General features: G+C 40.0%; 1 protein-coding gene across 1 annotated transcript in view; it reads left to right on the top strand.

Annotated features, from left to right (window-relative positions):
• Positions 1-12,838, top strand: part of OCA2 (OCA2 melanosomal transmembrane protein) — a 277,343-nt gene that overhangs the window by 182,966 nt on the left and 81,539 nt on the right. The window contains exons 13-15 of the mRNA XM_066579296.1: positions 359-483; positions 6,635-6,773; positions 10,182-10,314. Of these exons, the coding sequence (XP_066435393.1) occupies positions 359-483; positions 6,635-6,773; positions 10,182-10,314 (397 nt within the window). The remainder of the gene's footprint in view (positions 1-358; positions 484-6,634; positions 6,774-10,181; positions 10,315-12,838) is intronic.

Genomic DNA, 12,838 nt, shown 5'->3' with positions numbered 1-12,838 from the left:
TTTGAGGCATGCATTTTGCATTTTTTTTACACACAACTTAATATGTTCAAAAAACGGTAATCTGACTAAGGCCTGAAGGAGATTTTTAAAATTCCCCCTACATTTCTTGTACTGTAAACATTGCGGAATCAACCAGTGATTCTGCCAGCAGAAATTCTGCAGCATTTCCACCATGTGTGAAGATGATCATATAGTTTTATGGCATACACTGTGGATATGCACAGTGGAAATACCCCTTTATTGAATTATGAAAAGTTAATATTGTCATCTGGAGTAATGTCACTTGAAAACTACCAGCTTGTTGTATGCTTACTTGTTAATTTGCATTTTATATATGTAGTTTTTTTTTTCTCAATAGGCTTACAAACTGTCTAGAGGAAGAGTGTGGCCAATGATAATAATCTTGTGTCTTATTGCTGCCTTGCTCTCTGCATTCCTGGACAATGTCACCACAATGCTGCTTTTCACCCCAGTGACAATAAGGTACTGTGTAGCAGTATACATGGTCGTACTTGATGTTTTACTTAAACTCCTTACGAAAAAGTATATTTTTGGTGAATACATTTCTTTTTTTCTTTTTTAGGGCTCAATCACACAGGCGCATCGGCACCCGTACACCGGCGCCAATGCGCCCATGTGACTGAGCCGTTACTGCAGAAAGAAGACAGCTGTACCTGAAGACGGACGTCTCTCTGTAGCGCTGATGAAAGAACACATAACCGGCAATGAAGCCGGCCACATGTTCTTTCCTCCAGTGCTGCAGAGAGACGTCCGTCTTCAGGTACGGCCGACTGCTACCTGCAGTAAACACGGGCGCCGATACGCCTGTGTGACTGAGCCCTAAGTGAATAAAGCTCTAAATGAGCTTAAAAATGAAATAAACCTTCTAAAAAACAAAAATGATTCCATTTTGACCTACTTGCAATCACTCTTGAAAAGTCAGTGTTACAGCATTGTATATTATGCTAACCTCAAAAGATCTGACATTTTCAGCAAATTGCTTAATCAAATGTAAATTCCCTTAAAGCTACCACATATGCTTGCAATGAACCTTCCTTTAAACTTCAAATAAAAGTCCTTTATAATTAAAATGTAATGTAGAATATATTTAAAAGCCATCCATGCCCTGGGACAGTATTGTTAAACATTGGTGACCTTTTACTCCTGTGTAATCGTTGCCACCAGGGATGATTGCAGTTTACAATATCCAGTGGCTATAATGTTTCTTTCTGAGACTTCTTCATTTAGAGGCAGTGTATAAACATTCAGTCCTCTTGTCTATAGTAAGATGACATCTCTTATTTTGGAAGTTCATAAAGCAATACATAAATTGTGTCGCACGGTCTCCAGACTTTGTAGCTGAGAGCCTTTTTGCATGTACCAGTAGGATAGTTAAAGGTAAATGTTCTGTCTTGGGTGGATAATTTCAATCAGTTCAAAAACCCAGACAACAGTGATAAGCGTCGTCTGCGAACCAATGCTCCAGGGAACACATTCAATGCTTTTATTTCGCTTTGTGATATATTCTTTGAAAAACAAATGTCAAACCAAATTTGCCACAATATCCTGTTATTGATGGATTCATAGTGAAAAGCTGTTAATTTTCTGTCCTTACGCCAATATACAAAATGTAATTGCTTCTACTACTAATAATTACTAGTGTGATCTCTTGCCACAAGATGCAATAAGTAAAGTAAGACGGACTAATTACTTGATGTTTCTATTTCCGTTTCCATGGCTACGTCCAAGGACATGTATATATTATCTCTTATATTCATATTTTTATTACGAAAGATACTTGCATTCTACCTAACTAGTATAAACTAGAGAATTAAATGTCCGTGTGTATAATTGTGCACATATTGTCCATGGGTGTAGCGATATCAGTCAGGATAATATCTACTTATACTGTTCGATACATTCAGAGAACTGGAAAATGATGCTCAATATGGCTTAAGGTACCTTTACACAGGCCAATCGTTGCCCAAAGAATCGCTCAATTGAGTACTTACGGGTGACTGTTGGCCTGTGTACATACAGTCCCCAACATGGCACCGAGCAAACAGTTGCTCAATTGTCGCCAATCTTTCATATTTTAAACCAGTTCCTGATTTTGGATTACAAATATTATTACAATAATGCTAACTAACTAACATACTGCCATGCAGAAGGGTCCTCAGGGTGCTCTCATATGGGCAAAATTATTCCTCCTAGGTTCAGTAGAATTCGCAGTTATGCTGAAAATTCTGCACTAAAATCTGCACAGCTAACATGTCGATTTTGTTGCAGAATTAAAAATGGCTTAAATCTGCCTGCAACTTCACAGTTAACCCTTTCCAATCCACTGTCTGATGTCTAAAGACATTCTGATTGAAGCCTGTACAGCTCCGATGGCGAAATACGTCTGGCAGGGTATTCTTACTGTAGGTTACTGGCCGCTCTGTTGTCGGGGGGGGGGGGGGGGGCTTTCCAGCATGTCACATACCGCAGTACTGGCTCTAGCCAGCAGATGGCGCCATTCTGTAATTGAAGAAAGAGAAAGCCCCCTAGGAAACCCTGAATCCAAAATTGGATTGCAAAGAGTTAACCATGTCATAGAATGGTAGAGTTGGAAGGGACCTCTGCAATGTGGATTTTGGTGCAGATTTCTGCAGTCACAAATTCCACTGCATACTATTGGAATAATTCCGTGTTAAAGAGCCTATAGTCTCTGTATATGTATATTGCTGCACATTATGTAGCATTCAGACTAACTTGACAAAACAATTCCTATTCTGTTTCTACAGTTCCTATACAGATCAACTCATCCCCATGGTAAGAGATGATAAACTGTATAGACTGATTCTGCAGGCCTGCTTCCTTTTATCTGTCCCCTACTTCTTGCTAATCAACTGAATGTGTATACTTGAGTGAGACTGCAGGATCAGTCTATGGTTTGTTTGCCTCTTATCATGGAGACTCTATAACTTTTTTCATCAAGACCTGCAATTGCTAAAAAAAAAATTCATGAACTTGCAAATTTGCTTAATTTCATATTTCCTGGAGCAACTGAAAAGCTATATCACCAATAATCATCTTGCTATCGTTGCAAATTGCCTTTTTTTGTATGTTTGGTATTGCGTCTTTACATAGAAAAATTCTTTTGCACATAAATTAAAAAATTAATGTAAAAAAATTTACTTAAAGGCCGTGGACACCTTGGGGGACAATTCTTTTCACTTGGATGCATCTTTTTGGGCTGACAATCATTTTTGCTATAGGGTTTCATTTAAAATGTTTGTCTTCTGCAGCCTCTGCATATCACAGTGTATAGACACTACACTCTAAGGGCTTATTCACACAGCATGTTTGCATGTGCAAACTCTGTGCGCACAGTACGTAGAGAATGAAACCCATTGTTTTCAATGGGATCCTTCTAATGCGACATGCTCTATTTTTGTCCACATTTGTGCACCAAAGGTCTCCACAGGAGTCGAATGGGTGTGCCTCAAGTCTCAGTAGGCAATTTGGCAGTGAGGTTGGATTGATGGTCTGATTATCTCTCCTCTCCTGTAATTTTCTTTATTAGCTAATTTATTTATATTTAACACAACAGAGATGGTCTTTCTTGTGGTCCTATAATTGCTTATAACACCCTGCTGGAGGGAAGAGAACAGAGAGAAACGAATTGTCTTTTTACAAAGCAGGTAAAATCTGCCCCTGCTAAGGACCACTGATATAGAATGGATGTGTCAGCTCTAGAGATGAGCGAGCATACTCGTCCGAGCCTGATGCTCGTTCGAGTATTAGGGTGCTCGAGATGCTCGTTACTCAAGACGAGCACCAAGCGGTGCTCGTCTCGATTAAATGAGCACTGACATTGAATTCAATGGAGCCGGCAATACAGCCGGCTCCATTGAAAGCAATGGGCTACCGGCTAGCGCGGGATGAATTTTCGGGAAGGGCTTAAAAATGTAAGCCCTTACCTGAAATTCATCCAGAAATGTGTAAAAAGTAAAAAAAAAACTATACTCACCTTGTCCCGGCAGAACGGTGTTAGCCCATTGAATTCAATGGAGACGGCAATACAGCCGGCTCCATTGAAAGCAATGGGCTGCCGGCGATTGCACAATGAATTTTCGGGAAGGGTTAAATATATAAGCCCTTCCCTGCAATTCACCTAGAAATGTGTAAAAATAAAAAAAATATATATACTCTCCTGGTCCGGCAGACGGAGTTCAACGCAGCCGGCAGGCAGTTGTCCTGAACTGCTCTCTGTAGTATTCAGCAGCCGGGGATTTAAAATCCCCGCCTGCTGAATGAGCTGCCTCTGATTGGTCACAGCCTGACAATACAGCCGGCTCCATTGAATTCAATGGGCTAACATCGTTCTGCCGGGACAAGGTGAGTATATATTTTTTTTTACTTTTTACACATTTTAGGATGATTTTCAGGTAAGGGCTTATATTTTTAAGCCCTTCCCGAAAATTCATCCCGCGCTCGCCGGCAGCCCATTGCTTTCAATGGAACCGGCTGTATTGCCGGCTCCATTGAATTCAATGGGCTAACATCGTTCTGCTCTGCCACAGCTGTTACAGCTGTGGCAGAGGAGAACGATCGTTATGCTGACAGTGGGGGGGGGGGGTTGTCTCACTCTTGCCACTATTGTGGCTTAATAGTGAGACCTCGGAGCCCGAAATGCAGCCCTGCATGTTGCTCCTCGCCTGCCCTATCCATTTCTGTGTTTTTCACATGACTTTGGTGATTTGCTAAGATTTTTACAAATGAAAACCTTAGCGGAGCACCAGTCATATACAAAAATGCTCGAGTCGCCCATTGACTTCAATGGGGTTCGTTACTCGAAGCGAACTCTCGAGCATCACTGAAAGTTCGACTCGAGTAACGAGCACTCGAGCATTTTGGTGCTCGCTCATCTCTAGTCAGCTCTATTTACATCAATGTGCACAGGCAGATTATCTGCTTTATGGGGATGACCAATCATTAACCCGATCACTCATCCCCACAGAGCTGTCATTGATTGGCTGCATGTCTCACCATTTACATGGGGAGCTAAGCAGACAAGCAACAATCAATTTTATGCTTGCATAAAATTGATAGAAAATTGCTCCCTAAAGGTGTCCATAGCCCTTAAGTATCTACACACTGTAATATCTACTTATTGCATTATAGAGTGGTGTTGAAAGTTTGTGAACCCTTTAGAATATCCATATTTCTGCTTATTTTTTACCTAAAACTAAATCAGATTTTTGTCCTACAGATAGATAAAGAGCACTAAATCAAACAAATGAGTTACAAGTTTTAAACCTGGTTATCTGTTTATTGAGGAAAATAGTCCAATATCACATGTCTGTGAGTGACAAAAGTATGTGAACCTTTGCTTTCAGTATCTGGTGTGACCCTCTCCTTGTGCAGCAATGCATCTGCACCTTGTGCATCTGAACATTTTCTGTAATTTTGATTAGTCCTGCACATCCGCTTGGAGGAATTTTAGCCCATTCTTCGACTCTGTCAAGTTGGTGGGTTTCTTCATATGAACTGCTCACTTCAGGTCCTTCCATAATATTTCTATAGGATTAAGGTCAGGACTAGAGATGAGCGAACGTACTCGGCCACGCCCCTTTTTCACTCGAGCACCGCGATTTTCGAGTACTTCTCTACTTGGGTGAAAAGATTCGGGGGGTGCCGTGGGTGAGCAGGGGGTTGCAGAGGGGAGTGGGGGGGAGAGTTAGAGAGAGAGAGCTCCCCCCTGTTCCCCACTGCTACCCCCCGCTCCACCACGCCATCCCCCGCCCCCCTGCGCCCCCCGAATCTTTGCACCCGAGTAGCCAGGTACTCGAAAATAGCGATGCTCGGTCGAGTAATTACTCGAAACGAGTACGTTCGCTCATCTCTAGTCAGGACTTTGATTTGGCCATTCCAAAACTTTCACTCTATTCTTCTTTAAACATTCTTTTGTAGAACGACTTTTGTCTTTTTGGTCATTGCCTTGCTGCATGACCCACAAACTGAAGGGTTCACAATCTTTCACGCAGCACTATATAGGGGTGGTTTCTTTGAACTATCTCAATTTTTCTTAAGTCCTCAGAAACAGATGATGCTATTTTGCATTGCTGCTTTCAGTCGCTAGATTTCCTACTGGACACCTATTATTCACTTTAGTATCCAACTGTCATACCCAGGACAATATTTATTTTGAACCACTACTTTCTGTGAACATAACCTGGTATACAAGTTGTTGTACAACCAATTTTTAAACCTTGCTGTAGATAAAAATGCATATTTTACATGAGAATGGCACAAAACAACACGTTAACGCCACCACTGTGCTTAGGAACACTGTTCTGTTTTGTTACTTAGGCAAGAGCATTATATGTAGGCTTGTGTGCCATCCATCTGCTCCTGAAATTCTATAGATTCTACTTTTTTGGTACAGTGAAAAAAGTTTTATTTTTACATATCACTGTAACATGAAAATATCATGTCATGCTGGAATTCCTGTTTACTATGTGCATGTGGGTTTAATATTAATATTGAACCACATAAAAAAACACATCTAGTAATTTTGTATTAATCAATTTGTTATTATTTCTGTTGTATTACATTTTCAATTCTTTATGGTTTCTCAATCCTTCAGGTTGTGTGAAGTACTTAATCTTGATCCCCGACATGTTTTGATTGCAGAAGTAATCTTCACAAACATAGGGGGAGCTGCTACTGCGGTTGGGGATCCACCCAATGTAATTATTGTATCCAATCAGGAGCTGAGGAAGGTGGTGAGTGATGAAGAAATGATTTATTTTGTATGAGTATTTATGTCATTAACACTCTGTACATTTAATATTATGTCTATATATGGTTAGTAAGGTTAGCTTCACTGGAATCCTTATGATGATAACAAAAGACTAGAAACAGAGGAGTAGAACACTGGAGCACATTTCTTAAGACTAGTGTTTCATATGCTAGTCTAAATAAAGAGCTTACTGGAGTAGCATGCACTTCATTTATTAAAGGGCATTCAAGAGCCATCTCTGGCAGACCAAGCACTTTAAACTGAAATCTACACCAGCAAAGAGCTGGTGTAAATTGATGCTATAATTTCTGCCTATAACTATTATACTTTAGAGTGAATCTGATGGGCCTCACATGCCCTATCCTCTCATACTAAGTACTGCCCCTTTTTGGCCCTTTTTAAAATGGGTGAGAAAAAGTTAAAATCAGAAATGTTGACACAAAATATGTCCATCTCTATGTTTCCTCCAGCAAAACTAGTCTGCCTGTGACTAAAAAGGCAGCTTCACCTATAGTAACCTAATTAACCAATAGTAACCTGACAAAGTGCTCAGTACAGGAATGAAATGCATTGTCTGTGGTTGGCTGTGTCCTGTCAAATTAAATGCAGTTTTATGTGTACCATATCTGAGATCTCTACATGAGTCAGCATCTTCTAGGATTTAATTCTCTTCTATCGCCACATTCTCGTCTATGGTCACATGGGCGACGCAATATCACAGCAATATCACATCAGTCGGAGCCTGGTATAGGGGCCCTAGCCCTAAAATAAGCCGTAGCTGCATGAAAAAAAAAAAAGAATACATCACCTCTCAGGCGCTCTCAGCTCCCAGGGCGTCTCTCCTGAAGCTCTGGCTTCCTGGATTGGAGATTCAAAATGCCTGTCTCTAGGAAGCGCTGGTTGTGATTGGTTCTTGAGCACCACTGCTCAGCCAATTAGACCAGCGTTCAATGAACCAATCACAGCCATTCAATGTAATATTGAAAATCATCCCTAGCTGTAGAAAAAAACCAAAACATTAACTCTCCTAGAAGCACTGTCTGGCTCTTCTTACTGTCCCCGGCAGTCTTCTTCTGTATTCTGTTGGCCGGGAATTGAAAAATCCCTTCTCCAGAAAGTGCTGCCTCTGATTGGCTGAGGGCTGTCACCAATCAGAGGCAGCGCTCAGCTGTCATTTAATGGCAGTTCAATGGCCATTCAATGGCAGACCAATTCAGAGGCAGCCCTTTCTGGAGGCGGGGAGTTAATTTTTTTTTTCTACAGCTAGGGATGATTTTCAGGGAATGGCTTATATTTCAAGCCCTTCCCCAAAAATCATCGCTGCAGGGGTTGCCTTTATCCCATTGCTTTCAATTGAGTGGCAGGAATCCGTGGATATGAAGGAAATTCCCCTGCTATAGCTGTCATAGCTGTCATAGCTGTGGCATAGGAGCGCATCTTCTCCCTATGTTTTTAATCGAGCCTGCGCCACTGCCGCTGGCCCCATTGACAACAAGGTGAAGCCCCTGGATGTGACAGTATCCAGGGGTTTCACATCCAAGGAATCTCCTGCTGCAGCTATCACAGCCGCAGCAGGGTATAGTGATCCGATACCATTGCTTTCAATGGGGCAACAGTAGAGGCAGCCCCATTGAAAGCAATGGGATGGCATCGCACTCCTCTACCACAGCTGTGACAGCTGTGCTAAGGGATTCTTTTGTCTCTGCTGCAGTCCCCTCATCACTGAACCCTTTGACAGTGCTGTTACATTATTCAGTGATGAGGGGACTCCCCTCAGGGATTACCAAAACCCTCAGGGATTCCCCTTATTCCCGCGGTGCTGAGGAGTTAACAGCGGGACATTTAAAAAGTGCTTCTGGCCAGACGCACCTTTTAAATGTCCTGCTGTAAGCAGAGGGGAATCTGTTCTGTGCGCACGAGTTTCCCTTATCATCTGCTCCCATAGGAGTTTCGTGCAAAACGGCCACAAACAGCACGCACTAAAAGAAAGCCTACTAAATTGTAGATAAATATAATAATTTCTATGTATTTATCCATTTAGCACCAACATATTCCACAGCCCTTCACAGAAATGACTTAAAATATTAAACTTTATTAAAAAACAATCACACAATGGGCTAGAACAAATACGACATACCACAAGCGTACCAGAACATACCGAATTATCAGCCAATAAGATAGTGTGTCAACAATGAATATCTTGATTATATCTTAGATAAATCTCTGGTATATCAAGAAAAGGTACTGTCGCATGCATGTGGTATGGGCTCATTAATAGTGTATAATAGCCAATGTGCTCTGATAAAAACACCATTCAGAAGCTCATCTATGGTAGAGTTTGCGTATTGATGTGTTCAGAGAGCAACTAATGCTCTTCCTGTTTATTCTGGGGGCTAGTAGATATTTTTAATCTTGGCTAATCGGCAGGTTATGACTTTGCCTGATTGTAGGAGGTAGGAGCTACTCAGACAGTACGTAACTCATGGACCCGCAGTAGCTCAAGATTTTTCTCACCGCTAGTACGTTCTCATGTACACCAGACCACAGCTTAGTTGTTTATTATACCGTCTGCCATATACTGGTTGGCTAGAAAATAAGTATACACTAGCCCAAATGGTATAAGATTATACACCTATGCGCACCACAAAAAGGCTCAAGGTTTGGTTTTTCACACGCTCGCATACATCGTACTAAAGCTCACAGGTGAATTTTCTTCTACGCCTTTCACCGCTGTAATTTAGCGGATCATCAGGAAGGGAGTTGAGTTTGATTAGAGCGTAATTCTTATAGATACAGATTTTAGACTGATATCTAGAGTGTCAATTTGTGTTCACCGCTGTTCGTTTAGCGGATGGACAGAAAAAATGAGCTTAATTAGAGCGTAAGTCATATAGATACAGGCTTTATGCACTAATATGCAAATATCTGATTATTGGTTCGTGTTCGATAACACAAGCCAAATGTATCTATTGAGCGCTTCCGCCTTACTACATAGGTCTGGGAATAGATCTGTTATTTCAGTCAATCTTCTACTTTACTATTGCTCCTAGATAGGGCTATTTTACTATATTGTTTGTTAATCATAGGCAATCTCTATTCCCAGTCTACACTGTTGATTTTAGTGCTAGAGAGCACCAGGTGTGGCAGAAGATAATAAAAGATGCATAGCCTCCGGTCTTGATGGTAGGTCAGGGCTTAATACATATTCCACAGTGCTCTATAAATCAGAGGTAACATGCACAAAATAAAACATAACCTATAGTATTAAAGTGCACGTGCATACTTTTGAATATATTCCGCATTAATAGTGCAGTAGGTCACTTATCTATCACATTTATTTTACATTGCTATGCATTATTTTCTCATCACTTTTTATAAATTCCTTGTTTAGGAATTGGACTTTGCTGGATTCACAGGACATATGTTCATAGGCATTTGTCTGGTTCTTCTGGTATCTTTCCCATTTCTAAGAATCTTGTATTGGAACAAAAAACTTTACAATAAGGAGCCCACTGAAATTGTTGGTAAGATAATAGTTAGCTTCTTGTCTTGTGAAGTGTCAGTCTAGTCTACTGTAACACAGTATGCTCTATTTTATATACACTATAATAAAAGAAAAAAACTACTGACTAAAGATGAATTGACCAAGACAGTTGTAACTGTGTATTACTGTTAAAGTTGCCCTCTGGTTAACCTAGACAGTTGTCACTATATAATAATGTTAAAGTTGCTCTCTGGTTGAAAATAGACAACATTTTTAAGATCAGTGGCAATTGAAGTAATATTACTTCTTCATATTTTAGACTTTTTGGAGAAGTTTGTGCTACTTCCAGTCCTAAAACCTCCATTCTTATACCCAATAATGGTCCTAAAAGGTCCAGCAGAAGACCATTCCATTTAAGGTGGACTGTGGAGTTGAACACTTGTTACTTGAGTCTATTTATTATGGGTTAATTCACAAATATGACCTTGTTGATATATCCTGCATGTACCTTGAACCAAACATTGCAGTAACATTTTAAATGGGAGGAGTACTGTTTCAATCATTTTCCTAATGTGGCAAAGTAAACTAAAGATATCTTTAATGGATTGACTGTCGTGTGCATAAGCACCCAACAGCCATCCTGTGGACTATCGCCTGACTTTTACACAGGTTTGATAGTTGCTCAGGTAAATGGGGGTGCAGTGGGCTGGGACCATTCTAATCCACCCACTTCATTTTACAGTAAATAGGAGTGGCTAAAGCATTGAACTCCTGTTTACATTACCCAAGAGTCACTTGGCTTTTAGTTTGCCAGAAACCAAGCAACTTTGAGAAGTGATTGATTTCTCGCACATTGCCCTGTCAGTGGCTGCATGCACATGGGACGATTACTGCCTGAATTCACTATTTCCAGTGAACTTTTGGGTGATAATTGCCCCATGTGAAGGTACCTTCAGTATGACATTGACGCCATCAGAATAGTATATGAAAAGATGCCGCATCCCCAATTCTACCCCTACTTTTTCTTATTGTCAGTTTAAGTGGGTATAGGCAGTTATTACTGTCTATAAACAATAGGATCTTTATTACTGCGCACAGAATTATTACTGTACTCTAGAATTATTTCTAAAAACTTTGGAGAAATTCTTGAGATGTTGTTTTTGTTTGAGGCTGTTTGAGTGACATATAGTTTTGTATTAAATCAAAAAGTACAACATTTTATTATGTCTCAAAATCTTTCTCAGGCAGAGTATTGTCACTTTATTCTCGAAAAAATATGAATTTCCCAGAAAGTTCACAAAATTCAAACATGAGCGTGTTCAAACCAATCTCTAAGACAAGGAGAAATTTTATTTAGATGCAGAACAGTAGGGTTACTGAATACAGGTGTAGTATGCTGCAGAATATGGCAAAGCAACTACAATCAACTTCAATCAACAAAAACATCTGAAGTTAAGAATCTTCTGATTAGCAATCAAACTCTGCAATATCATAACTGGGAAATCAAACTGCTTCTCTAACATTTGCTGATTTCTGTATTTTTATATTCAATGACTTAACTTGCTCTGTTTTTAAAAGGCCAATTACTGTCTATTCCTTTACAAAAGAATATTTGTCAATTCTGAAAGGTATCATGCTTATAAAGACTTAAAGCCTTGTTATACTGAAAGAGACTGGTTAATGACATACAGTGAGCCAAATAATAAAAAAGAGAGGCTATGACAACCTGTCTTTACATTGGAATTACTAGTTCTCAAAAAAGATGAGCCATAGATTACTAGAAAATCGACACAGAGGCAGTGAGATCCTGATAGTCAACAACTTAAGGCTGGTTTACACGGGCCGATGATCGCTCAAAGATCGCTCAAACGAAGTTTGAGTGACAGCTTTAAGTGATCATTTTACATAAAGTATTAAGTAGCTACTCAGCTATTTAAATACCAATTATGTGTGTAAATGAAGCCTTCCTTGAGCACAGGCTAATAGCCCAAGGCTATTATCTGCACTCAGATTCTTTGTTCTCCACGGGGAAACAATGCTATCAGCACTCCCCGTGGAGAACTACTAATAAAAGTGAATCACGATTTTTTGGTTAGACTCAATTTAACAATCAGCTAGCAGTGCCGGAAAAGCGGATGATGGGCGCACAATTGCACGTACCGATTATCGCTAAAACGATCGCCGATTAGCAATTTTTTTGTGATCATCGGCTGGTGTAAATGGGCCTTTACTCACTGAATAGAATCCTAAAAGAATTACTTTATTATATAATGATTAAAACAAAGCAAAACATATGGCTTGGTAGCTGTAGAGTGATTACTATGGCTGATAGTCATGAGGTTATAAAACCCTCTGTATAAGACCGCAGCCTAATTCATAAATGAGGTAACCCAAACAATAAATAACCCCCCATTTGTAGACAGATGTTAATTGCTTTTATTATTCGGGGTACTGAGACTTGTCATATGCAAATGTGTTCACATATAGGTTTATAATTGAACACTCATTTCACACTGACAGTTTATTGATAATTCAGTGACACATAATCACTTTTCAAGAATGTG

The sequence above is a fragment of the Eleutherodactylus coqui genome, chromosome 1 (assembly GCF_035609145.1).
Source record: "Eleutherodactylus coqui strain aEleCoq1 chromosome 1, aEleCoq1.hap1, whole genome shotgun sequence".
Taxonomy (NCBI): Eukaryota; Metazoa; Chordata; class Amphibia; order Anura; family Eleutherodactylidae; genus Eleutherodactylus; species Eleutherodactylus coqui.
This window is presented reverse-complemented; position numbering and strand designations above follow the sequence as displayed.